The sequence below is a fragment of the Lepidochelys kempii genome, chromosome 8, assembly GCF_965140285.1.
Source record: "Lepidochelys kempii isolate rLepKem1 chromosome 8, rLepKem1.hap1, whole genome shotgun sequence".
Lineage (NCBI taxonomy): Eukaryota > Metazoa > Chordata > Testudines > Cheloniidae > Lepidochelys > Lepidochelys kempii.
The window spans coordinates 71370982-71398830 of record NC_136387.1 but is presented as its reverse complement, the minus strand read 5'-3'; the positions used below and the strand labels follow the sequence as shown (position 1 = coordinate 71398830).

General features: G+C 41.3%; 1 protein-coding gene across 4 annotated transcripts in view; it reads left to right on the top strand.

Moving 5' to 3' along the window:
• The first annotated feature begins 550 nt into the window (after positions 1–550).
• Positions 551–27849, top strand: part of SNX7 (sorting nexin 7) — a 61589-nt gene continuing 34290 nt past the window's right edge. For 3 of the 4 annotated variants that reach the window (XM_073356954.2, XM_073356957.2, XM_073356956.2), the window contains exons 1-6: positions 551–787; positions 15679–15861; positions 19310–19420; positions 19834–19998; positions 21034–21238; positions 25665–25864. In XM_073356954.2, the coding sequence (XP_073213055.2) occupies positions 605–787; positions 15679–15861; positions 19310–19420; positions 19834–19998; positions 21034–21238; positions 25665–25864 (1047 nt within the window). In that variant the 5' untranslated portion in view covers positions 551–604. The remainder of the gene's footprint in view (positions 788–15678; positions 15862–19309; positions 19421–19833; positions 19999–21033; positions 21239–25664; positions 25865–27849) is intronic. The other variant, XM_073356955.2, reaches the window with a different exon arrangement.

Below are 27849 nucleotides of genomic sequence, written 5' to 3'. Positions count from 1 at the left end.
TGTTTGCTCGTTAAGTAAACTTTGCACAGGAGAGCACGTGAGAAATGGCTGGCGCTAGTGAGGGAGAGGCAGTTCTGCCTGCAAGGCTTTATTAGCGAAACAAGGTGCGGGAAGGCAACATCTTCCTTGGCCCAACTTCTGGCGGAGAGAGACGAGCTTTCACGTTTGCGCAGCGCTCTTCTTCAGTAAGGCTTGATAGCAGCTTTCGCGCTGGCCTTTCGCCGTTTGGCTTGGTGCATTCACCCCGCCAGCCCTTGCAGAGACGCTTCAGGCTCGGGACGCCTGGAGCGCCCGGACGCCGGAGGCTGGGAGTGGCCTGCGGCTAGGGCGGCGGTCTGCACCCCACGGGCTCCCGGATTGCAGCCCAGCCCAGGCGGGGTGGGAAGCTACTTCCCGCCGCCTCCACCGGCGGCAGCGCGGGGAGCCGCCAGAGTGCAACGCGCACACGCAGCAGCTTCGCCAGTCCGCGGGGCGGCTCCGCTCCTCCCGCCCCCGGCCCCGGCTGCAGCCGCTTCCCGTCCTGCGCACTGCGCGTGCGGCCGGCGGGGCGGGGCAGGCTCCGGCAGCCAATCGCACAGGCCGCCGGCCGGGCTGCCGCAGAGGGATGGAGGCTGAGAGCAGGGTACCGGGGCCGCCGCCGCTCTCCGGCTCCCCCGCTGGCAGCGAGGGTGGAGCTGCTGCGCCCCGGCCGAGCGCCCCCGGCGCAGCGCGGGCCCCGCCGCCCCCCGCCGCCCCGGAGGAGCTGGCCTTTGACGACGACGAGGAAGACCTGGAGGTGTTCAGCAAGGTACGGCCCGGGGCCCCGCTCCCCGCCGAGCAGCCGCGAGCCCCCTGCCCGCCGCGGCCGGGCTCCGAAGGGCCGGAGCAGTGGGGGAGGGAGAGGTGCCCGCCCCGCGCCCTTCATCCCCCCCGCCCGCTGCACTTTGCCTCGGGCGCTGCCCCGTCTGGGGTGCCGCTGCCAGGGCTTGTCTGCAGAGCGGCGGGGATGTGACGGGCAAGCGGGGCTCCAGCGCCCTGGAGCTGCCCCCGGCGCGTCTCATCGCCCCCTGCACTTCGGGCTGGGCGAAGCGGTCAGGGCAGCCCGCACCGGGCAGACACCCCGCGCGGGGGCGGCCCGGCCCGGCCCGGCCCGAACGTGATTTCCCCCGTCACCCTGCTGCGCGGCGGGGAGTCAGGTGCCCGGGAGAGGGGGAGCGTTGCACTTATCTGCAGGTTCCTGGGGACGGGTAGTCGGAGCAACAATCCTGGTACAGTGACCTCTGCTACCTGGGCACGGTCCTGCAGGTTGTTAATGGCTCTAGGTAATGGCAATAAAAGCTTGGCAGAGAAATAGCACTAGTCCTCTTCAAAGCGTTGCATGCACATTAACCTGAGTCGTCACCATCTAGTTTATGTTAAAGAGCAGAAAATAGGGATTGTAAATGGAGTAGATAAAGGGAAGATAAAAAGTTAAAGTGCTCGTAGTGTTCTAATTCTTGTAAGCAGCTGTCGTTTTCCACTCATGTTTCAAACAACCACTTAAAAACAAGGAGAAAGGTGCCCCCTCCCCAGGAATTGGCATTTCATGGTTCTCTGGCATGCATAGAGGTGTTTGTGTTTTTCCCCAATGGGGATTCACCATCCATTAAGTACTGTACTAGTTTTCAGAGAAAAGTTGCTAATTTTTAAGTTTCTATTCAGTTTGTGCCAGTAATAGGGTTGGACAGCTGTTACACTTTTTGTAATAGGGGAACTGTTATGGTAATTTTGGATATTGGAAATCTGTGTGTTCTGACTCTCTATCAGCAGTTTTTCCTCAGTAACCAATGATTGGCATTTGTCATTATTATTAAGCAACTAGGTAAAAATGTTTGCTAAATTTGTCTGTGGGGGCAAACACCAATCTATTATTGTGCAGGCAACTGACCTAGAACCCCAGTCTTGCAGGCTGATGTGCATGGGTCAGTGCACAGCCCTAAAGTGGGGGCAGAGGCCTGTCTGTATAGATCTTATTGCAGTATCAAAGCGCTAGTTATTATCTTTAAGCACAGCCCTTGAAATTTACAGTAATATGTCATGTGTACCAATAAAATACAGAACAAATATAATATCTAAATAGTTAATCTACAGGCATGGTTTATATACAGTAATATATTGAAAAATACCAGTATACAAGTTTCAAACTTGAGTTTATTCAAAACAGTTTGAGAGGGTGTACCATTGTTGTGTATGAAAATCAAATGGAGAATAGGTATCATTTAAATTTACAGGTTTCAGAGTAGCAGCTGTGTTAGTCTGTATCTGCAAAAAGAAAAGGAGGACTTGTGGCACCTTAGACTAACAAATTTATTTGAGCATAAGCTTTCATGAGCTACAGCTCGCTTCACTGGATGCACGCAGTACTATGGTGTCACAAGTACTTCTTTTATTTAAATTTACATCTATTTTGATAGAGGAGGGAATAAAATGATTAGTATCTGAAACTTGGTATAGGACCTAGATTGGGCAAACATTATCACACATGATTAACTACATGCATGGAAGTAGTCTCTGAACTAACATGAATCTTGTGATTGTTTTTCTTAACACCACAGCTTCTGAAGTCCAACAGTGAGATTCTCACAGGTGTTTATTTAAAACAAGTTTCTAGCCCTCATGGTTGTGGGGGAAAAAAATGTGGAAACATGACTTGAGTCATGACTTGACAAAGCCCTGGCTGTGATGATTATGTGGGATTGGTCCTGCTTTGAGCAGGGGCTTGGACTAGATCAGTGGTTTTCAAACAGCTGGTTGTGACCCAGTACTGGGTCATGGAATGGAAGGCATTGGGTCATGGTGGCTCTGCTCAGCACTGCCAACCGGACCATTAAAAGTCCCATTGGCGGTGCTAGTTGTTCTGACACCGTGCTGTGCCCCAGAAGCGGCCAGAAGCCAGACCTGCTGCTGGCCACTGCACACTAGAAGCCTAGGAGCTGGACCTTCTGCTGGCCGTTTCTGGGGCGCATGCGGTTTGCAGTGCCAGGACAGGCAGGAAGCCTGCCTTAGTGCCCCTGCTGCGCTACTGATCAGGAGCCGCTCGAGGTAAGCCTGCACCCCATCCCCTGTCCCAGCTCTGAGCACCCCCAAACCTGGAGCCCCATTGTGCACCCCAAACTCCTCATCCCTGGCCTCAGCCCAGAGCCTTGACCCCCTCCCACACCCCAACCCTCTGCCTCACCCAGAGCCCCCTCCTGCACTCCAGCCCCACCCAGAGCCTGCACCCCCAGCCCAGAGCCCTGATCCCCTCCTGCACACCAAACCTCTCATCCCCAGCTTCATTGGGTCACGGGTATCAACGGTTTTCTTCAACTGGGTCGCCAGAAAAAAATTTTTGAAAACCCCTGGACTAGATGACCTCTTGAGGTCTCTTCCAACCCTAATCTTCTATGATTCTACGGTGGAAGCTTAGAAGCCAGAAAATAAAATGAACTCTGTTAAAAACAGAAACTTTTAAGCCATTTTTGAGGTCTGACTCACAATTTTGGAACTCTTGATGTTGGCAATAGTGATAGAGTTAAGCATGTATGTGGGCTCAGGGCCTAATTCCTTGGCTTTTGGGCCCTGATCTTGCATTTGGATTCATGAGAGTTATAGTCATAGCCTAAGACCAGAGGGGACTATCATGATCATCTAGTCTCACCCACTCCTATAATAGACCCATAGCCTCTGGATGAGTTACTGAAGTCCTCAAATCATAATTTCAAAACTTAAAGTTACAGAGAATCCACCATTTACACGAGTTTAAACTCGCAAGTGACCCATGCCCTGTGCTGAAGAGAAAGGCAAGTCTCCCCCCTCCCCTTCTTGGCCTCTGCTAATATCTGAGGGGAAATTCCTTTCTGACTCCAAATATGGCGATCCGTTAGTTGACCTCTGTATCCTCTTGGTGTCCACTCACATGGCTCCAGTTGTAAGACTAGGGCTTTGAAAAAATCTTTGACGCCTTACATTAGGTAGATATCTGTTTTAAAAAGAAAAAAAGTTGACTAAAATATCACAAAGGTGGATTTAAAAAGCAATGATTGTGTTTTTTAAAAAAAAATAAAAATTGGATTGTTTTTATTTAGACTTTTTTAATTAAATTATATTTTTCTTTTTTAAAATAAACCCGTGTAAAATAAAATCTGAATTTAATACAAAATATGTTAAGGCCTAAATTTCTCTTAAAACATTTACATAAAATATAAATATGCTGAATCCATGAGCCTCTGTCAAAAACTTAGATGTTTACCCCTGCTTCTAACTTTTGAGGACAAGCTTTATAAATATGGCACAATAAATCAGCCTGAGTAATTTAGGAGATTGCCATTTTCAAGACTTAGGAAAAACCAGGAACTTAAGTCACTTTCTCTTAGACATGTTTGATTAGTTCAGGTCAGTCTGGGAAAGTTTTCAGTTTACTTCACTGAATACAGTTAATCCCTCTGTTTATAAATCGTTTAATTGTAAGTGCAAGATGTGATACATAATCGTCTCTTAATAAAACATTTGTTTTGTTTAATACAAATAAATTTTATATACTGTTTTGTGCGTTTCCTTAAATTCCAGTTACCATCCTTATGCAGCTTGATCCAAATATGAGCACAAAGTAAATTATCTAGTAAATAAGCAATCTATCATTCACTGTTTCTTAACATACTAAAATGTACAGTTAATAAGACTATGATGATATTAGGCCTTATAATTTCTTAAATAAATGTATAAAGTTATAGTGTATCCTCCTAGGTAGCAAAAAGATTTACCAAATCTAGTGTAAAGGCTCTCTTTTTGTTGTAAATCAACAAATTTGAATTGTTATATCAATCAATGAGAATGTACCTTTCTTTAGAAAATAACTGAAATACAAAAGGAAAAGTTGATTTAAAATCAGTGATTTTAAATTGAGGCTTTTCCACTTGGTGATTTAAATCACCTTAATCCATTCTGAATATCAACGATAAAACATAGATTAATTTATTTTTGCCTTGACTGGTATGTTTTATTATAGTTTTTCAAAAATATCCAGTGCTTGTTCTAAAGTGTAGACTAATACATAAATTTAGAGGAAATAATAGAAGTGTGTGCGGACATATGTGTTGAAGTACAAATAGGCTACCCCTCCATCTCATTAAGTAATTTTTTTTTAACCTGGTATTCTTTAATTCTTCCAAGATTGCAACTGCTATATGAAGATCTGTGTATTGGTGCACTAAATATGACTCAGTTATGGTAATAGTTTGTTTTATGTGTGATTTGGTAAAAGCAAGGTCTGCTGTTATCTTCCTTTTCAAGCAAACCCTCAAACTTGATAAAGAATAGAGCATACACTGAGCCAGTCTTGATAAGGCAAACAGGTTCCAAAAAATAGAATGTGGGGTGAAAACCACCTACCCTCTGAGGCTTCTTAAGTAAACCCAATAGATTGCTAACTCTCTGAAATGAAACAATGGAATGTCTAAGAGTACAGTGGTAGGAGCAGCAAATATTTCGTCCTGAAGAAGAGCTCGGTGTGGCTCAAAAGCTTCTCTTTCAGAAGCTGGTCCAATAAAAGAGATTACTTAACCCACCTTGTCTCTCTAATTAAGTACAAACTCATTTGGCATTGATGTTGCATGTACTTCTATAGCACTTGGATTGTAATTCAACTTTTATTTACTTGAGCACACATTTCCAGTGTTTCTGTAAATAGGCACTGGGCACAGAGGACTGGGAAGAAATTAATATATTAGAATGGTAACTGTAGAGCAGTGGTTCCCAAACTTATTCTGCGCTTGTGCAGAGAGAGCCCCTGATGCATCCGCAGGTTCGGGCAATCACGGCTCCCAGTGGCCGCGGTTCGCTGCTCCAGGCCAATGGGAGCTGCTGGAAGCGGTGCGGGCCAAGGGACGTACTGGTCGCCACTTCCAGCAGCTTCCATTGGCCTGGAGCAGCGAACCGCGGCCACTGGGAGCTGCAATCGGCCGAACCTGCGGACGCAGCAGGTAAACAAACCAACCCAGCCCGCCAGGAGCTTTCCCCGCACAAGTGGCGGAACAAGTTGGGGAACCACTGCTGTGGAGACTTCACATTTACTATGAAACAGTTATGTGTTTGATAGTACTGAAGCAAAATCTTGATATTAATAAAGTAAGGCCAGAAGGGACCATTAAATCACCTAGTCTGACTCCTGTATGCCACACCATACTGTTTACCTCTGTAGTGAGCCCAATAGTTATGCTACCACGTACCTTCCAGAAAGATGTCCAATCCTGATTTGAGGACATCAAGAAATGGAGAATCCATTTGAACAATTTAGTGCAAAAGAGTGCAAAAACATAAAGAGTTATTTGACTTTTATTTGTGTGATCTTGGCTTTTGGCTTTGCTGGTCTAAGCTAGGAAATTTATTCAGGAAGTAATACTCATTTGTCCCTGGGTAGACATAAAAAAAAAAACCCCATGTCTGACTCAGGCTCGTGGCGTTCGGGCTCTGGAGCTGAAAAATTGCTGTGTAGATGTCCGAGCTCTAAGACCCTGCAAGGGTGGAGAGTCCCAGAGCTCGGGCTCCAGCCCAAGCCCGAATGTTGCAATTATTATTAGCCCTGCAGCCTGAACTTTGTGAGCCTGAGTCAGCTGGCCCTGGCTAGCCACAGTCATGCCGTAGAGCTTTTATCCCTGGGTAGATATACCCTATACCTGTTGGTCCATTGTAATTAGTTCAGTTATACTGCTGCTTGCTTATCAAAGAGATAAGGTACCTTATATCAAAAACTTGATATAGAATATGGATAGCTATCCTTAAATATAGATTGCAATAAAAACTTTAAGAATCTAAGTGGCAGAAATGTATTCCCTAATTATATCAAAGAGAAAACATAACAGCTGTTAAAAGGTATGCAAAGTGGTAACTATTTCTATAAACAAAACATTTCACACTATGTTTGGAAGCATGGCATCCCTTTTTTGTCTTGAACATTTACACTTACTGCTTTTGTTTATAGGTGAGGAAGACCATTTACTTAAGATGCAAATTTGGGATCTGATTTTCTGTGGTAGTGAAAGTCTCCTGCAAGGTTTTTAATACTCTCAACTTCTACTGTAGCCAGTGGGTGTTGTGCACGCACAGATCTTTGCAGGATCAGGCCCTTTTACTTGATTCTCAAATCAACTTGCTGCTTGTTTCCAGTCTCTCAGGCTACCTGTGTTGTTAACTGGCTGGTCCTGAATTATACCTTGTACTTGTTCTATACCTACTGTTAAAGGGGTAAGTATGAGGCAGATTTTGGTTTCAGATTTAACTTATGGAAAACTTACTGTTCCAAAATCTATAAAATGTTCCCAATAAAAATAACTAGCTGCAAAGTAGCTGTGATTTTTTTCCTTTATATATAGTCTGTGGAGTTTGTAGCCTAAATAATGTTGTGTTGTGCTGAAACATGAGTATCTAAAAGTGAAATTGACTTCATTTTTCATTTAATTCAGTTGAGGCAATGAAAATAGGCCAAATAGCTAAATGGTGAAAAAAGATTAAAGTTGACAATTCAGAATCTAAAGATATTACTCAGAATATAAACACACAGCATTTATTTTGTAAAAAAACACATGGATGTTTAGCTTGACAGTGTCCATGTCACAGGGCGTCTCTGTCACTACCCAGTGTTTGACTGCATAACCAGTTCCTGTGGTTTCTCGCAGATGCCAGGTTGTTACCTTTTCACCACTTGTGTATTTATTCTTCCCTTGCAAAATATCACGGTATAATGTAGGCTTACAGCAAGATGAGGCTTCCCCACAGTCCTCACTCCGCAGCCCAGACTCACCCTCTGAGCTTTCCTTCTGAGCTTCCCCTTGCTTCTGCTTAAATCCTTTCAATTACATCATTAGCCCAGTAATTACTACCCTGGTGCTCATAATTCCCGACAGAAAGTGTTTAATTGCTGATAGCTGAGCTTGTGGCCTTCTTCATGCTGGAGAGCATTAGTGAACAGCGTGCTACTAATCATGCCATGTCTCAGTCCCTTTAATATAGAAACCTTGACCAATATCTGGAGAGAGAATATCGAAGGCCAGCACCCAGTGTTGTCAGCCTGATTGGGCATTGTGTAATATTCAAGGTGCAGGACTTGTTCTTTTTTACATTAACCTCTGTTACGATGGTTAAAAAGAGTGCTGAAACTTGTTCCAGAGAGGGCAACTTGTCAGGTAAAGTCAAATCAAAGTGTTGTCTTCAGTTTCCCTTCATCCTCTGCTTTCTTGAATTTCATGATACACGTGATACTCCATACTGTCAGTTGTGTTCCACGTTATAATAGGATGACATAGCTTTCACCAGAGCCGCCAGGACTTTGGTTATTGACCAACTCAGATTCTTGACCAAGTTCTCCTCTCAAAACTTCACTAAGCCTGGCCTTCGGAGAAATCTTCTCTGTCAGCCACAGATCTCTGTGAGAGCTTGGAAAATCTATTCAGTTCCGACTGTCTGTTCTGGGGAGTGATCTATTTTATCAAATAGTGTGAAATTTACATTGAGACAGGAAATACTCTTATGTATTGAAACTTGCACTACACTTCACTAGTTGTTGGAACAGTCATCTATAAACTGAACCCAACCGTTTAATTTTCCACCTGAGTTCTTAGCAGATCCTCAACTGGCGTAAACTGCCATAAATTTGCTGAAGTAAATCAAGCATCTCTGACAATTTAAAGCTGCTGAAGATCTACCCCATGTACATATTCAAGATTTTTCTGTAGGAGTGTGATACTCTTCATGTAAATACACAATGTGGAACTGAGTAACCTTGTCTATTTGAGGTGATTTTTGTGAAAGGTATATGATGGAAATGCAAAGAAATTAAGGATTCTTATTTGGAATTCAGAAAAACATCTACCTCTGAAAATTTTTGCAAAACTTTTATCAGTGACAACTATCAAGTTAAATGGCTGTAGTAAGAAACAGCAATAAGTCTTTAGAATTGGATGTCTTGGTAAAAATTATTTACAAAAAATATAGTTTTTCAAATGTTACACACTGTAATCTAAGGAAATAATAAAGCAAGACATCTCTGAGCAGTTAACTAGCATAGACATCGCATTTGTCAATAGTCATATGTTTAACTGTGATGTTAATCAGTTTTATGTATGCATAATATTTCTCCTTATTGACATTCAATTCTTTCTTAACATAAATTGCTTGTTAATTTGGTGGCTTTTTAAAGGGACTGACTTGAAACCATATTCTTCTAAGTGTCCCGTCCTGCAGAAAGCTGTGAACAAATAAAATCTTGATGGATTGCCACATAGAGACCACCATGTCTATAACCTACAAACATTTATATTCTTGAAAAAATACCAATAGTCTTTGTGCTACTTTAACAATCTGAATAGTGAGATAAGCCTTGAGAAAATATGGCAAAGAAATGACAGGGCCTTTAGCGAGAAAATGCATCTTTAAGTTAGATATAGGTTAACTTTACAAATAATAAGAATATCAAGCCTCACATCATCAGTTAACCTGAATAATCAGTGAAACTAACAAGTCATGGTGTGACTAGTATTTTAGATAGCATTTACGCCCCGCTCGTACAAGTGGATGCACCTATTTATTGGGACATCTGTGTCAGATCAGGGCTTTAATCAGTATTCCTCTGTTTGTACAGTAACAAGGAAGAAAACATTAAAAAGAGAAAGTACTGCAAAGTCACAAATTGGCAACGTTCAGCTCGTTTCTGAAGTTGACTAAGCTTCAAACTGACATACAAAGTAAATTCATTTTCTGTTTATACAGCTTGCTTCTCCAGTTTGTCTTTGATTACTTGGGGTGGATCAGAGGCGAAATGTGGTATGGTATGATCACTAATTCACATGCATCTTGAAAAACCTGTATGCTCTCTTACTCCTCTACAAGGAACAGTATTTCATTTATAGCTGTATCTTCATCGATGTGGGTGTTAAAATGCTCTTTTCTCTCACGCTCTATTTTTATATATTTAGTGCACAGGAACTGATTTTTCCCCCTCCCTTTCAGGATCGGAACCTGCTTCTTTCTTCACCCCTAAAGGCCAGAAGCACCAGCCCCTTACCCATACATCATGAAAAAACCTAGTGTTCTGTGCTTCTTCCCCAAAATTATGGCTTCAGTAATTTCCCTTTGCAACTGTGCCTCAGTGGGTCACAGCTGAGGATGTCAAATTCAGGACAAACTACTGAGAAGTAGAGCAGGTACACCCCAAGACTGGTGGCTAATCCCCCATAGGATATACCAAACCAGCAACAAAAGTAAACTTCTGTTTTGCCACACTAACAAAAAGTCATAAAAGCAGTTTCCTTTCATTCCGGTCCTTGTATTATCACCAGAAACACTAGACTTAGAGATGAGTGGTTCTTTAAAACCAATCTCTTCAAATAAAAGGTGGTTCTGATCCCAAAGGACCAGCCACACATCCAAGTCAACATATAACTTAGATCTTACCCCAAAATCACACTGATCCCAATCCTTTAGTATCTAAAGGTTTATTTATAAAAAGGCGAGATTAGTTGAAATTGGTTAAAGGAATCAAATACATACAAAAATTGCAAAGTTCTTGGTTCAGGCTTGTAGCAGTGATGGAATAAACTGCTGGCTTAAGTCAAGTCTCTGGCTGCTTCCAAATCACTGGAAGGTCCTCAGTTCCTTGGTTAGAATGTTTCCATTAATATAAATTCATGGTCCAGAGGCTGGAGCAGAAAAGAGGCAAAATGGAGGGGTTTCCAGGAACTTTTACATCTTCTGCCATGTGGAGGGAAACCCATTGTTTCAAACAAAGCCCTCAGCACAGCTAGTGGAAAATTACAGATGACAAGATGGGAGTTTGGAGTCACATGGGTAAGTCGTCTGTGCATGCCTGATTTCGCTTAGTCATTGCAGGAAGTTATTACCTATATTTCAGATGCAATGTCTACTCAGTGTAGATGGGTGTCTCCCATAGTCCATTGTGAGTTGTGCCCTTTTGATGGGCCACTCAATTTGAATAGTCCCTCCAAGATGTGCTGGCTAACCGCCTTCTGGGCGTTACCCAAGGAGCAAACATTTGAAATACAGGTATAGAGCCAATACTCATAACTTCAAATGCAAAAATAATACATGTATACAAATAGCATAATTATATTCAGCAAATCATAACCTTTCCACAGACATCTTACGTTCCATATTTTGTACAAGATTTGTTGCAAATATAGAACAGTGGTTGCAATAATGATCTATATGGTCATATTTTAATCAGATAACGTCACACCTGTAAAACCATAAAGGCCAAGGCCAATGTTTACTTTTCCTTGTGAATCCTGCTCCTAACCTCCCCAGTACTGGTTTACATACATTTTCCTCCATATTGCCAATATCTTCCTGAACTTGTTTCCCATAGGCTCTATACAAATCCTATACCTGAAATGGCTACTGAAAACTTCCAAATCTCCAAAACATCTGATATTGACAAAGCCAGGTATTTAAGTAGCCTGTCACCAGCACTCCTTTTTAGTAGAACAGTTGGTCAGGCCACTGATGATGATTTTTTTTCTTGCTTCTCTAGTCCCAAACACTTAATCTGCAGAGGCCTCTAATGGCAGCTTCTTTTCCCTCCACATCCGCAGGCATGTAGTGTGAGGCAGACTGCAAGCTCCAGATGCTTGGCTCTGATTGCACTCCTGTTGTAAGCACATCTGCTGTGCAATTTCCAATATGTTGTAATATTTGGGTGATCGTACTACCTGACTTTAAAGAGACTTTAGGGAGTCAACTGAAATAAAAAGCATTAGGAGGATGAAATAAGAAAACTAGATTTTGAAGGAGGATATATTTGCCTACCAAAATTGACGATGACTTTAACTTTAAAACTACCCTACAATAATAACTCTAAGTTGCTGTTTGTTTCATAATCCTGGATAACTTTGTTGTCCCTTCACCCTTCCTATTTTCCTGTGAGTCAACAGAGTTTTCACATGTGTAATATTCCTTCTGTATTCCTACAGCAGAATTGTTACATACTTGAATAGTCTGCCTGTGTTCTTTTATAAGTAGGCTGAGTGATGACAACATAACTTGCCAACCAAAACACAGCTGGCTGTCTAATTTTAGGTCCACAAACTGAACATCCCTTTCAACTACATGGTTACTCAAATCCTTTCTGTGGTGATGTGCTCTTCTCCCCTCCCCAAAAGGCTTGAATTGTGTCAGCACGTGGCCATTTTGTGCTAGTGTCCTGATCTAGCATATTTTGAAATGGCTTTCATTCTGAATGTAAGTTACCATACATAGCCAAATGGAGTTATGCAACTATAAAAACACAACTCTTATTTCTTCCCCCACACTTCCAACCAATGCTGATTAGGTGCCAGAGTAAATAGAATGCTTTTGAAGGCAGTATGCTCTTCAATGAAGAAGAATTGTCTGGAAAGATTTCAGAGTAACAGCCGTGTTAGTCTGTATTCGCAAAAAAGAAAAGGAAAAGAAAAGGATGTCTGGAAAGAGACTAGGTAAAGTCAGTAAAATCACTATACGAGACACACAGTTAAACTCAGGTTTCAGAGTAGTAGCTGTGTTAGTCTGTATCCGCAAAAAGAAAAGGAGTACTTGTGGCACCTTCGAGACTAACAAGTTTATTTGAGCACAAGCTTTCGTGAGCTACAGCTCACTTCATCGGATGCATTAAGTGGAAAATACCGTGGGGAGATTTTATATACACAGTGAACATGAAACAATGGGTGTTACCATACACACTGTAACGAGAGTGATCAGGTAAGGTGAGCTATTACCAGCAGGAGAGAAGGAAAAACAACAACAACAAAAACCTTTTGTACTGATAATCAAAGTGGGCCATTTCCAGCAGTTCACAAGAACATGTGAGGAACAGTAGTTGGGGGGGGGGGGGAATAAACATGGGGAAACATCCACTCCCAGTTTTTATTGAAGCCTAAGTTAATGGTGTCCAGTTTGCAAATTAATTCCAATTCAGCAGTCTCTTGTTGGAGTCTGTTTTTGAAGTTTTTTGTTGAAGAATTGCCACTTTTAGGTCTGTAATCGAGTGACCAGAGAGATTGAAGTGTTCTCTGACTGGTTTTTGAATGTTATAATTCTTGACGGCTGATTTGTGTCCATTTATTCTTTTATGTATAGACTGTCCGGTTTGGCCAATGTACGTGGCAGAGGGGCATTGCTGGCGCATGATAGCATATATCACATTGGTAGATGTGCAGGTGAACGAGCCTCTTACGTTGTGGCTGATGTGATTAGGCTGTATGATGGTGTCCCCTGAATAGATATGTGGACACAATTGGCAACGGGCTTTGTTGCAAAGATAGGTTCCTGGGTTAGTGTTTTTGTTGTGTGGTGTGTGGTTGCTGGTGAGTATTTGCTTCAGGTTGAGGGGCTGTCTGTAAGCAAGGACTGGCCTGTCTCCCAAGATCTGTGAGTGTGACTTGCTGAAGTGAAGAAACAGATTGACAGAGCCAGAAGGGCACCCAGAAGTTACCTACTACAGGACAAGCCCAACAAAGAAAATAACAGAACACCACTAGCCATCACCTTCAGCCCCCAACTAAAACCTCTCCAATGCATCATCTAGGATCTACAACCTATCCTGAAGGATGACCCATCACTCTCACAGGTCTTGGGAGACAGGCCAGTCCTTGCTTACAGGCAGTCCCCCACCCTGAAGCAAATAATCACCAGCAACCACACAACAAAAACAGTAACCCAGGAACCTAAGGGTTGGATGGCCAGAATGACTTGCTGCAGCAGGAGGATGGGGTCCACCTGTCAGACTTGGGAGCTGACACTGTTTGGCTGATATCAAAGAGGGTATTATTGTTGCATGCGGGGAGGCAGCCAAGCTAATTGCTGGTGCCTCCTTGTGGTAGATGTCCAGTGCAGGTTTTCCATAGGGAAGGGATAAAGTGATCAGATAGAATGAATTGGGAAAGGATTTAAGGGTGGCATTCTTTAAAAGAATGGAAATGGGGGTTCAGGACTCCTATGACTGGTACAGCAGGGAGCTAATCCCCTTCTTTATAGCCCCCCTTAGCCCTCATTTGCGGGGTGGGAGTAGCAAGGTCCCGGTAGTGGGTGGGCTGGGGATTAGGATGAGTAAAGGAGGAGGGCTGGCAGCGCACCCCCACCCCCCGATGTAGGTAGATTGATTTTAGAATTACCTGCACTGTGTGCTTTTATCTGCTGGTTACTCCCTAGCATTTAGAAATAAAGTTGTGGCCCAATTAAACCACATCTTGTTGTCTCCTGTTTGTCTTCCTGTATAGCCGGACAACGGAAGTGGTAAATGTGATTTTTTTTTTTATACCCTTATCACTTTCTGAAGAAAGGTGCTCAGTGTACATCTAACTTCAGAAATATGGACTAGATGCTTCCCTTTTGCTGTAAGAACCTCATAAACCTTGATGGTTTGGTTTGAGCATTGAATGAGTGTGAGGTTTGTTGTATCAGTATTGTCTGATTTCTTAACATAAGTGTAGTCTCATGTGTGGCTTGTATTTTGGTGGAAGGGATATTTAGTAGATGTGCTCCTTTCTCTGAATCATTATTAAACTGATGCCCTAGTATTGTGTTGGAGGTAATTTTGTGACTGGAAGTGCTGTCTCTCAGATGAGGCTTAAAACTAAGGTCCCAGCGGACAACCTGTGACCTTGTAAACACGCATGGCACTTTTTTTTTTCTTTTGGCAAGGATAAGACAAATCAGTCCTGACTTTCTGCCTTAAATCTTTCTGAATAATAAAACTTTTTCTAACTAAAATTGGGGAGAATTTTTTTTTATTAGGGCATAGTGTCATTCCATCTTTGTCCTAAACTGTTATTTACCATAGCATAGCTGCATGCTGGTTTTTAATAGCTACTATCGTCATTCCAGAGAGAGCTGTTTTTTCTGTCCTGGGTGTGTGTGTATGTGTATATATAATTGTAATTCATAAACCTTACTACCACTGGATTTAAAAAACCCCACACTTAGTTCTTATACTGCTGATTCTGCATCGTCAAGGATTCCTCAATTATAAACTATACTGAAGGTCTTTAATAATAAACATCTTTAAATTACAAGGGGATATAATTTCATAAAACATCTGAAAGGAAAAGAGGGTAGCTATCTTGGTCAGTTTGCAAGAGAGAATTTAGATTTCAAATCCTGGGTGACTGGCCTCTAACAACTTTAATTAGGTTGGTAAGTGTCCTGTACAGTATAGTGGGTGCTTGGTTTAACTGGTTTGGGTATTTGTAGGTGACTTCTGTTTTCAGCCATCCATGATGTTGTCAAGTGTAGTGTTCTGCTTTTCTCTCATCGGTCTTGTTCTTTTTTTCTTTTTTAACCATTCATTGAATTGAGCACTGAAAAGGAGAAGAGGATGACATGGATGTTTGTGGTATATTTTTGCAGTTTTATCAGCTATCTCTTTTACCATCTTAACTGTTCACTTCAGAGCAGTGGTGGGCAACCACATTGGCCAGGAACGGCAAACCGAGGCCACTGGGAGCTGTGGGTGGCTGTGTCTGCTAATGGGCAATGTAAACAAACCATCTCACGGCCCGCCAGCGGATTACCCTGATGGGCTGTGTGCGGGCCACTGGTTGCCCACCACTGCTTCAGAGCTATTGTTTTTGATGTCTGAAACCTGCACCCTTATATGTTAATAAGAATTTCTTCAAATGTCTTATTTATCTATAGGATACATCACTGACTGAGGCAAATTCATTCAGTCCTTTGATACCAACATCCCCCTCTTCTATGATAAACCAGTACAAGTTTGAAGATGAGCCAGAATTAAGGGATCTCTTAATTAGTGTTGATGATCCTGAAAGTCACATTACTGCCATTGAGACTTTTGTTACCTATAGAGTTGTTACAAAGGTAAGTGTTTGTTAATCGTCCTGATAGTTTAAGTGTAAAGTAAAACTATACAAGTGTTAGTGTTTTAAAGGATTTCAAATAATAACCTTTCTAACATTTCAGAATTTTATATCCTGATTTTGCAGCGAGTTAACAGCTTAGTCAAATTATTTCCAACCCAGGGTTAGATTCTAAAAAACGCTTTTAAGGTTACTCGTGTATATTTGCATGACTGAGTGCTGTAGAGATCATTTAAGGAATAGCTGAAGTTATTTTAATGATTGCAAAAGCAGTCTTTTGTGTGAAATTGGCATTTGCTGTTGTGTCTCTTGACAAGAACATGAAACAAGAGGAAGGCTGATGCAGTTGAAAAGTACTATATTGGCATAAGTATTTGTCGAGCATGGGTAGGCCAGAGAGAAGTGGAGTTATGCTTGGTTGTCAATATGTGGTACCTTGCTCACCACACCCCCTCTCAATTCTGCTTTCCTGTAATTGGATTGTTTGCTAGCACAAAGAAAAGTTCTCCTTCCATTCACAGTTAATAACATTTTTGTTATGGCTACAGCAATTTCTTAAATGAAAAGGTAATATTAGGAAAGTATTTATTTAATGTGTTTTCAGCTGTCTTTGAATTCAGTTTCTCAGCTGGAGTGGAGGAAAGCCAGTATTATGAGACCAGCCAGTTCCCTGGGGATTATCAGCAAGTATTGCACATAGGGTTGCCGACTTTCCGATTGCAGAAAGCCGAACACCCTTGCCTGAGGCCCTGCCCCATCTCAGAGGCCCTGCCTCCACTTACTCAAATCCCTCTCCCTCTGTCACTTGCTCTCCCCGACCCTCACTCATTTTCACTGGGCTGGGCAGAGGGTTGGGGTGCAGGAGGGCTCTGGCTGGGGGTATGGGCTCTGGGGTGGGACCAGAAATGAGGATTTTGGTGTGTGGGAGGGGGCTCTGGGCTAGGGGAGGGGGTACTGTATCTGGGTGGGGTGTGCAGACTCCTGCATGGGGCCAGAAATGAGGGTGCAGGGGGGCCTCTGGGCTAGGCAATGGGGTTGGAGTGTGTGTGTGGGGGGGTGAGGGCTCCAGCTGAGGGTGTGGGGCTGGGGATGAAGGGTTCGGAGTACAGGAGGGGTGCAGGCTCTGGGAGGGTGTTTGGGTGCGGGAGGGGGCTCAGGGTGCAGGCTCCGGGTGGCACTTACCTCAGATGGCTCCCAGAAGTGGCCGTCATTTGTCTCTGACTCCTAGGCAGAAGCGCGGCCAGTGGGATGAGTGGAGCCGGCAGTAGGGGCAGGGGCAACGTGCAGAGCCCCTGTGGCCGAACCTCTGCCTGGGAGCTGGAGGGAAATGCTGGCCGCTTCTGGGAGTCACAAGGAGCCAGGGCAGACAGGGAGCCTGCCTTAGCCCTGCTGCCCAGACTTCAAACAGCCAGGTCAGCGGTGCTGACCGGAGCTGCCAGGATCCTTTTCTGACTGGGCGTTCTGGTCGAAAACCAGACGTCTGGCAACCTTAACTTCACAGCCTACATTTTGAGACCTGCTATATTCATTTATTTTACTCTGACCTTTTTTTTTGCAGAAGGTTAACTTACAACAAATTTTCAAATGAAAATGTTCCCTTTGTTTATGCAGGAGGAATAGGGTTTTTGTAGGAAGAGGGGAGAATGATGAGGAAGGGGAGGGATGTTTTCTGCCTTCTCTCCTATCCGTGATTTAATTTGAAGTATAAATTCATGATGATACAACAGCTCTGTCAACCCTAAGCATTCAGAAATCATGAATCAGGTCTCAGTTAATCAGAGGTTTGCTCAAAAATTACAAGATTAAGTAAAATTGGGTGGGGAGGTTCTTTTTATTTGCATTCTAGTTTCTGAGCCCTTAAAATTCACTTGAGTCATGTTCTAAAGCTTTTCTTTGCAACCACAATGACTAGGAACTTTTTTTAAAATGAAAACTCATATATGCTTGTAATTACTTGGCTCCAGGAGCTGGGGCTTGTTTTAGTCTCCTCCCACTAAAAACCCAAACGAACAAAAAACCCACCAATATCGTGTTTCAGAGTAGCAGCCATGTTAGTCTGTATTCGCAAAAAGAAAAGGAGTACTTGTGGCACCTTAGAGACTAACAAAGATATTTGAGCATAAGCTTTCGTGAGAAGTGAGCTGTAGCTCACGAAAGCTTATGCTTAAATATCTTTGTTAGTCTCTAAGATGCCACAAGTACTCCTTTTCTTTTTACCAATATCATGAGACTGGATTAAATCATTAGAGTTGGCAGCACTGTAGTTTGCTAAAGTTTAAGGTTCTACTGGTGGGTACAAAACTAAAGTTGGTGACTGGTAGTGTAAACCATTAAATCCTGATGTATATGTAGTTTCAGTGCTGCCGAAACTTATTACACAGGAGGGCCACATAAATCTAAGAACAACCTTGTGTGGACCAAACAGATTCTACATATTTTAATAAGATTTAAAGTCACCTGTATTGATTTATATTTTAAGTTCAGCTTGTTTCGTATGTACAGTATTGTCTATTTACACACCTGTGTAAACTCAAATGGTGTAAACATGATTCATTAGTATTTTATCATCGGCCATTAGTATATTGTGGTATCTATGAAATGCTCTGGAGAGCTGCCTACGGACTGCGGGCCATAGTCTATATGAAATGGCAGGGCACCCAGGGTCTGTATGAAATGACAGGGTTTTCATGGCTGAAACATGTGGCTAGGTGATTGATAGCAGCTGATATCAGGGACATGCTTCAATTATTTTCAGTTTATTCAAATACTACAACATGGGCATTTCTTAAACTCAGATTTGTCATCACTTTAAAGAGACCAACCTAAATTTAGAACACGTCTATCTTAACTGGAAGGAAAATCTCACATTAAAGTAATGATTGAAACCCCTTGGAAAAAATTGTACTAGATCAATTCTTATAAGACATTTCTTATGCACAGTTGGGCACTTGCTTTTTTTTCACAGTAGAAGTTCACTTTGTTTCATCTCTTACTAGGTTAGATCACCTTACTAAAAATTGTAATTGGTAAGTTCTGAATGACATTAACTATTTTCCCTCAGAGATCTCATTTTTATTCCAAAATGGTCAATCTACACTATTATATATGTTTAGTACTCCTCTTAGGGTATATGTCTGTTGCAGCTGGGAGGTAGACAGTCATGCATAGTGCTGCTTGAGCAAGTGTGCTAAAAATAGCCAGGTAGTTGGGGTAGCACAAGTGGTGGCTCAAGCTAGCTCCCAAAGTATGTATCTAGGGAGCCTGGGTGGGTTGGTACTCAGGCTAGCTCCAGCTCCTGTGCTGTCCCCACTACACTGCTGTTTTTGGCATGCTGGCTCGAGCAGAGTCAGTGTATATCTGTCTACCTAAGCTGGGAATCTCACCTTCCACCTGCAGTGCAGACATACTTTTAGATTTTTCCATCTTAATTTTGTGGTTATGATTTTCAGACCTCTCGTGGTGAGTTTGACTCCAGTGAATATGAAGTTCGAAGACGATATCAAGATTTCCTTTGGTTGAAGAGCAGACTTGAGGAAGCACATCCAACACTGATTATTCCTGTAGGCTTGCTAGATTTTTGTGTTGCATTTGGTTTTTTGTTTTAAATTTATTTGTAGTGAGCTTTGGAGAAGTCTCTTTCAGGGTTCTGGGTTCTACCAACCATTAAGAAGCTAATGTAGTTTGATTAATCTTTTATGTGTATGTGCAAAATTCAGAGAAAAATAAGGGCATTTCGCTTTTTCTTAACCTATTCTCCGTTCATTTCCTTTCTCTTGATTTTATATCTATTCTGATGCATTATCTATTGCTAGAATCAGATTGAAACACTGTGTTTACTGTGTTAATTTTATAGTTTTTCTGTGTAGTGAATTGTACAAGAATGTGTCTACCATCTCCTGGGTAGTAGGACTACTTGTAATATATGTAATATGCAAAGTTATACAATGTTTTGTTTATTTATTTTCCCCCTCAGCCATTGCCTGAAAAATTTATAATGAAAGGAATGGTGGAACGATTTAGTGATGAATTCATTGAGACTCGAAGGAAAGCATTGCATAAATTTTTGAACCGAATTGCTGAGCATCCAACTTTGACTTTTAATGAAGACTTCAAAATATTTCTTACTGCACAAGCCTGGGTAAAAAAAAAAAAAAAAAATCTCCTGATTTATAGTTATAAGAAATTATGAACTGCCTTACTAGGGGCCTGCATAGTTCAATATCTTCCTACCAACCATGGCTAGTTATAGAAGCATCATAGGAAGGTGCAAGGAATTCTGCAGTAGACAGCTATTGAATAACTTGCCCATAGGAAAAATTTCTTTCTGATACCCATCAGAGTTTGTCTTCTATGCTCTGAAGCATGAGGGTTAGTATCCCTTCCAAAACTCCTATTCTCACTCTTCTAATCCTGGCTGTTCTTGCTATCCCATGTAAATGCCTAAGATTATATAATGCATGTGATTTTAAATTATTTTGTTTTGATATTTCTCTCTTTTTGCCCTTATTCTTTAAAAATAATAGTAATAATCTGTTCATTGACAATGCAGCCAATAAACCACCATTTAATTTCCCACTGTAGCTGTGCAGAATGTATTCACTGGAAAAGAAAGCAAGAATTTTGTCTTCCAAAGAGCATAGTTCTGAACTTAACCAAATGTTTCACTAGCAGTTTATAGAAGTGCAGGGAAAGGAAACGGAGGCGGGGAGGGGAGGGGAGAGGCTGCTTTCCACAGTAAGAACATAATTTTCCCCAATGGATGACTTCTCTCTGCACATGCTTCCCTCTGTTTTCTTTCCCAAAAGTCTGCATACTGGCTGACTCTGCTTTAAGACTGAAAGGGGAAGAGGCTTGTATGGTCTTAATCCTTCCCTTCCTGCATGCTCCCTGCTTCAGCAGAGCATGGCTAGCCTATGACACAGAATGGTTGTCCTTGACCATGCAACCTTCAATCAAAATGTAAAAAGGAAAATTAGTAAAGGGATGGCGGGGAAAGAGAGTCTTATTGCTACATATTTAATAACTTTACAATAAGATCTAGGCAGCAAATGAAAACCTAAAGTAGTTTGTTTTATAAATGCCTGTGTAGTTTTATTGTTTATTTGTTTTGCTTTAATTCTAAACCATGGGTAGAAAACATTAAAATATTTACAAGGGTATGTTGTTCTTGCAGGAACTTTCATCTCACAAGAAGCAGGGCCCTGGCTTGTTTAGCAGAATGGGACAAACTGTAAGAGCTGTAGCATCCTCAGTAAGAGGAGTAGGAGTTAAAAATCGTCCTCATATGTTTACAGATATAAATGACTATATGGAAACATTTAATCAGAAAATAAACTTGATAGACAGAATATCCCAAAGAATTTACAAGGAAGAAAGGGGTAAGTAGAAATAATGAACACAAGCTTGTTTTATTGACTTCAGAAAGTAATATATTGAACAAGTAAATTACTGTGAAAAGTTAGTTTGCTTTCACTGTTCTGCACAAATTGCTGCTTTCTAGCAAGAGAAATGGAGAACAAGAAACTTCTTTTCCTTCAACGGCTAATCCTCGGCGTATTGGCAGATCAGTGTGCAACTATGTGGGGATTAGAGGTCCACATCTGGCAGCCTTCTTCATTGGTTTGAAGTTAGGATGACTGCAGAGGTAGCATGCTTATCTCTCGAGAGAAGGAAAATAACTTGCTGATAACCTCACCTTTCTCTTCCTTGTTACTGAGTCATACCTGGAACTTCCTCGGACATAATCAGCATAAATAATATATTAATAGGGACGGTAGTTTAACTATGCTGACAAGAAACTGAAAACTAAGAAAACCTAGAAGTTTGGCTGGTTTTTCACCATACTAATTGGAAGAACACTATGAATGCTTTTTGTTGTGTACAGATGACTACTACTTAAAGGGAAATATAAACACTTATTTCCTAATGACAATCACACTATGAATTCCAGTTGTTTGTAGATATTCAAACCCCTACAAATTCTTATATCTGTTAACCAGAATCCCTTTCGTATATAAAGTTTTTTGTATCTACAAATGTAGTGTTCTGTACCTGTCAAACTGAGAAGTTCTTTGTACTTATTTTGAACCTTAGTCTGTGTGTGTAGCCAAATACTGGAGCGTATAGACCAGCGGTCAGCAACCAATGGCACCTGTGCCAGAGACTGCACGCAAGCTGATCTGTAATGGCCCCCTGCTGCCTGCCAGGTCCCAGATGCCGGCGCCGCTCAGCCCGCTGCCAAACCCAGGCCGGCAGCGGGCTGAGTGGGGCCGGTGGCCGGGACCCCAGGAGGTAGCAGTATGCCATTAAAAATCCTACCCTCCCCAGCCTGCTCTTCTCCGCCCTGCCCCCCGCTGCCGGTCTGGTGTTCTGGCTGCTGGCCCCTTCCCAGCTGGGGTCTCGGCTGCAGGCCCCGCTCAGCCTACTGTTGGCCTAGGTGAACGGAATCCCAGGCTGGCAGACACCACTTCTGAAAGGTTGCCGACCCCGGTATAGAATCAACAAAGAAAATGTTGAGATGTTAAGGAAGGGATCCCTGATGGCTATCAAAGGATGTCTGTTACTGTAGGTGTGTTGTGATTAACAATATGGTGTAATTGATGAAGGGTGCTTACAATCTAAATATGTTCTGTGATTAATAAGGAATATTTGCTGCAGATTTTTATGTGATTTATGAATGATCCATTGAAGTATATTTGTAACTCATTAGGAATTGCTTATTGTCACCAGGTGTTAGTAATATGATTGCGTTAGAAATTCCTTTAGCTTATTAGTCATGTAACATGACATAGTAAATAATTAGGCAAATAAAAATGTCAAAAACTGAACACAGTGGAATAAGTTGTGGGAAAGTTGCTTTTCCTTCCCTCCGACAAAGGAATTTTGTTTGCCCTAAACCAATATGTAAGTAATGAATATTGGGAAGTTAATTGGAAGTGAACAAGCTCCCAACTCTTCACCAGTTGGAAGGTTTGGTAAAGTATACTTTTCTTTCTGTATTCTGTAAAGTGTTGTTGTAAGTACTGATTGTCTGTCTGTCTGTCTGTCTTAGCCAACACAGTTGAAGTTCTATTTATTTGACATGCCTTCTTAAATCTCAACATGTAATGCTATCACATCTGTTCTTTTGGTTGATTGTACATCTTTATTCGGTGTCACATGAAAGAGAATCATAGAATATCAGGGTTGGAAGGGACCTCAGGAGGTCAGCTAGTCCAACCCCCTGCTCAAAGCAGGACCAATCTCCAATTAAATCATCCCAGCCAGGGCTTTGTCAAGCCTGACCTTAAAAACTTCTAAGGAAGGAGATTCCACCACCTCCCTAGGTAACACATTCCAGTGTTTCACCACCCTCCTAGTGAAAAAGTTTTTCCTAATATCCAACCTAAACCTCCCCCACTGCAACTTGAGACCATTACTCCTTGTCCTGTCCTCTTCTACCACTGAGAATAGTCTAGAACCATCCTCTCTGGAACCACCTCTCAGGTAGTTGAAAGCAGCTATCAAATCCCCCCTCATTCTTCTCTTTCTTCTTTTAAAAAAATATTACCTTTCTTGTTGGTCATAACATCTGTCAGATGGGTTTGTTTGAACTTCATGCTCTTGTTAGAAATTTCCTTGATTTTCAAGAAAAGTTTGTTCTGAATGGAATGTACTTACTTGAATCTTTAAATTATATATTTACTTTTCTGAGCTTGAATCTGATCTGACGCTGATCCTGTGTTTTAAAAATCTCACTGGTCAATACTTTAGGGTTTTCTCTTGCATGTAAAAATACTTTGAAATGCTGCGCTGTGTTCCATAATAACCAAGGCTTTGTTTCCTTTAGCTTACTCTGTCAGTCCAGATCTCTGCATGCCCTGACTAAATTGGGCGTTCCTTGCATAAAAGAAATACATATTGCTCAAAGGGATTTTTTTTTTTGTCTTAGCAGTTCATTCCACTAGGAGTAGTTGGTATATAGTGAAGAGAAGTTCCTGGGTATACATTTAAAGCACCAGCACCAAAATACTGGTGGTAAAGCTTCCTAGAGTTTTATTCACTCTCAAGTGCTGCCAGATGTTTACGTCTAGCCTTTCCCAGCAGTAACCTGCAGAACACTTGTCATGTGCAAAGCTGATTTTGTCTCAGCAGTGAACCATTCGTCAAGCAGTGATGCTTCCTGCTAGTTGTAACCCAATCTGGGATTTTCCATTAAGTTTCCAGAGGCTTTTTAGACCAACTAAACTCAAAACAAGCATCCCTCTCTGCATACACTACTTCATGTGTCTTTCTGTTGGATGTTTCTTCAGTATAAAGTCAACTGTGACCAAGCTGTAGAGGGCAGAAAAAGCGGAGGGACTGTGAAAACCTCAACAGTCAGAATTAAATTAGAAAGACACATTAGAGCAGTGTGGACTTGATCCAACATCATAGCCACTTCAATTTACCTTGGCCCATAACACATGAACATTGCTAATGTGAACACACAGTATAGGGCCATATTCTGCCTCCCTCATCTTTAGTGCCTTACTGAAATTAATGAGACTGCTACAGAGTAAAGGTCTATAAAAGTGGCAGTGTCTGGACCTTACTTTTTCTGAGAGAATACCGTGGCCACAATTACAAAGTTATATTGAGCTACAGAGCTAATGATTGTTTTCTGAAGAGATTTCCAGTACTTAAAAATACTTCCAGAGTGGTAGTAATAAAGCAGTACTTCTGTCATAAATGTAAAGGGAAGGGTAAACCCCTTTAAAATCCCTCCTGGCCAGAGGAAAAATCATCTCACCTGTAAAGGGTTAAGAAGCTAAAGGTAACCTCGCTGGCACCTGACCAAAATGACCAATGAGGAGACAAGATACTTTCAAAAGCTGGGAGGAGGGAGAGAAACAAAAAGGTCTGTGTCTGTTGGTATGCTGCTTTTGCTGGGGATAGACCAGGAATGGAGTCTTAGAACTTTAGTAAGTAACCTAGCTAGGTGTGTGTTAGATTATGATTTCTTTAAATGGCTGAGAAAAGAATTGTGCTGAATAGAATAACTATTTCTGTCTGTGTGTCTTTTTTGTAACTTAAGGTTTTGCCTAGAGGGATTCTCTGTTTTGAATCTAATACCTTACCCTGTAAGGTACCTACCATCCTGATTTTACAGGGGTGATTCCTTTACTCCTATTTCTATTAAAAGTCTTCTTGTAAGAAAACTGAATGCTTTTTCATTGTTCTCAGATCCAAGGGTTTGGGTCTGTGGTCACCTATGCAAATTGGTGAGAATTTTTACCAAACCTTTCCCAGGAAGTGGGGTGAAAGGGTTGGGAGGATTTTGGGGGGAAGACGTGTCCAAACTACGTTTCCCAGTAAACCCAGTTAGAGTTTGGTGGTGGCAGTGGATATTCCAAGGACAAAGGATAAAATTAATTTGTACCTTGGGGAAGTTTTAACCTAAGCTGGTAAAAGTAAGCTTAGGAGGTTTTCATGCAGGTCCCCACATCTGTACCCTAGAGTTCAGAGTGTGGGAGGAACCTTGACAACTCCAGAACTGGAATGAACTTAAGCGCACACACTGAACCTATTGTGCATATACAATTATTTCAAAAAGATCATTTTTCACTGATTTTTTTTTTAGCAATATGTTGGTAATAGCTTAATGAGTACAAGTTTGAGATATTTCCATTGACCAAAAATAACAACAAAAAAGAAGAGAGCTTTTTTTCCTGTAACAACATCTTTTTGAGGATCATTTGGCCAGATTTTGAAACTAGCCTCAGTTTCTGTGCTTTGCATCTATCATTGACTTGAGTACTAATATGCACTAATCTTCGTATTAAGGGTATTATTGTGAAATGAAGGAATATGGTCCAATCCATACTCTTTGGTGTGCATCAGAAGAAGATCTAGTAGATTCATTAAAAGGTGTTGCCAGCTGCATTGACAAGTGCTGCAAAGCTACTGAGAATCGGATGGCAGGACTATCAGAAAACTTGCTGCCTGTTCTACATGAATATGTTCTCTACAGTGAAATATTAACGGTAAGACCATAAAGGTTGCTTACACCAGTGTATTAAGTGACCTTTGAAGAGAGAATCTGCTTTATATGTAATTGATTTTGCAGTCACTGCATTAACTCTTTGAGGGCTACAGTTTCTTTCTGCTGCTAATTGAGAACATAACAAATGAGTTAAAGTGGAAAAAAGCTTTTTTTTTTTTTTTAAAGCAAGAATAATTTTCCTTAGAATGGCTGCCCTCTTGCACCAAATCCTCCCCCTCCCCTCCCTCCCCCCCCCCCCCCCGGCTTCCCTATTAATCAGGTAAGATGTATCCAGTCTCAAAAAGATGATTTCTTTCGCTGTGGCGATTCCTCTCCAGTTTCCTCCTGCAGCTAGCTCCCCATAACAGCAACATTAATGGTTGAGGGGTTGTGTGTCCCTTTCCCTGGAAATTGTCGCACCTTAGGAAAGGTTTACATGCTAGTGGAGAGAATAGTTGTCCTTACTGTAGAAGGGTTCAAGGAACTACAACTCATGATGAAGATTAATACAGAAGAACTGTCTTCACTCTGTCAAAATATTGACTCATCTAGGAATGGAGACTGATACACAAGGTAAGGCAAGGTTTTTCCCTCCTTTGAGATCTTTCTAAACCTTAAGATCCTGACTTCACTTTTCCAGAATAGCAATGAACCTCTTTAATAGATATGCATCTGCCATATGGACATGCAGATGTTATGCCAGGGCCTAGTACTGTGCATTCTGTTCCATTCAAGGCCCTTCTAACAGTTTCTCTTACAGATTCTGCCATTGGTGGGAGACAACTAGGAAAACCTTTACTTTGTCTTGGTGAATAAGAACACATAATACACATATTAGTACTGAAATTATTAGTTTTACCTTGGAATTAGAATAGATATTTGTTATAATGGCGGACAAACAGAGAATTTCTAATAGTTTCTCCTGTAGTTCTATATAGGATAAAAGAGGAAGTAAAAGGGAAAAAAATACACAAAAGAATATTAACCCATTTCTTGTTTCAATTTTACTCTTATAACCTTATATTTTATATTTGTAATCAGACAGGAGATACTTTAAGGTACCGAATGGCAAGTTTTGTTATAAGTATGTACTATAGTTGTATTACTTATAATTGACCAAATACTGTTACTAAAAATTCTGTGTAATGTCTGTTTCAAAAGATACCTTTTTAAAGGCTATCTTATTGAGAATGATTTATCAATGTGTACCAGTCAGGGTGGCAGTGTATTTCCTCTTCAACATTAACGTTTTGGCAACTAGCATAATGTAAAATAAACTTCTAACTAGGACTGGTTATGCCCCATACTGTTCAACATGAACTGTACTAAATATGAATACTGTAAATCTCTAAGCATACCTAAATTAAAGAGTAAAAGTTGTTGGGACAAGGTAAAATAAAAGATTATCAAAGAGTTTTTGAATTTATAGTTACATACTATCTTTCTTCTGAGTCCTCTTAAAAAGACACAAGCTTCACAATAGTTCTATGAGAGAAGTTTAATTTCAGATGGGGAAACTGAGACACAGACCTTTTCACTGACTGACTTGATGTTACACAGCAAATCCACAGCAGTTTGGAATATAACTTGTCAGACTACAGGACCAGTAATTATGACAATATTCCCTGCCTTTTTTATGTTAGTTTTTTGCCATTCTACTAAGAATCAAATCTATTGAATTAGCCTTAACCTTAAATAAAAGTGGGCTTGCTAACATTGATAGATTTAGCTGATGATCAAAATTCTTTATCTGAAGATAATCTTCCTTTTCCTTTGCCACCAGACTGTGGTACATAATACATAAATAGCAGACTTACATTGATATTTCCTATAGTATCTGGTATATCATTTTAGTTGAGTCCTCTCTCTTATGCTATTGCTTTTATTCAAATAAAATACTTCCAATATTGGGACTTCTCTAAATCATGATTCTTGTAATGGATTAAAATAATATGACTATTTCATAGACTGACTTACTGTATAATT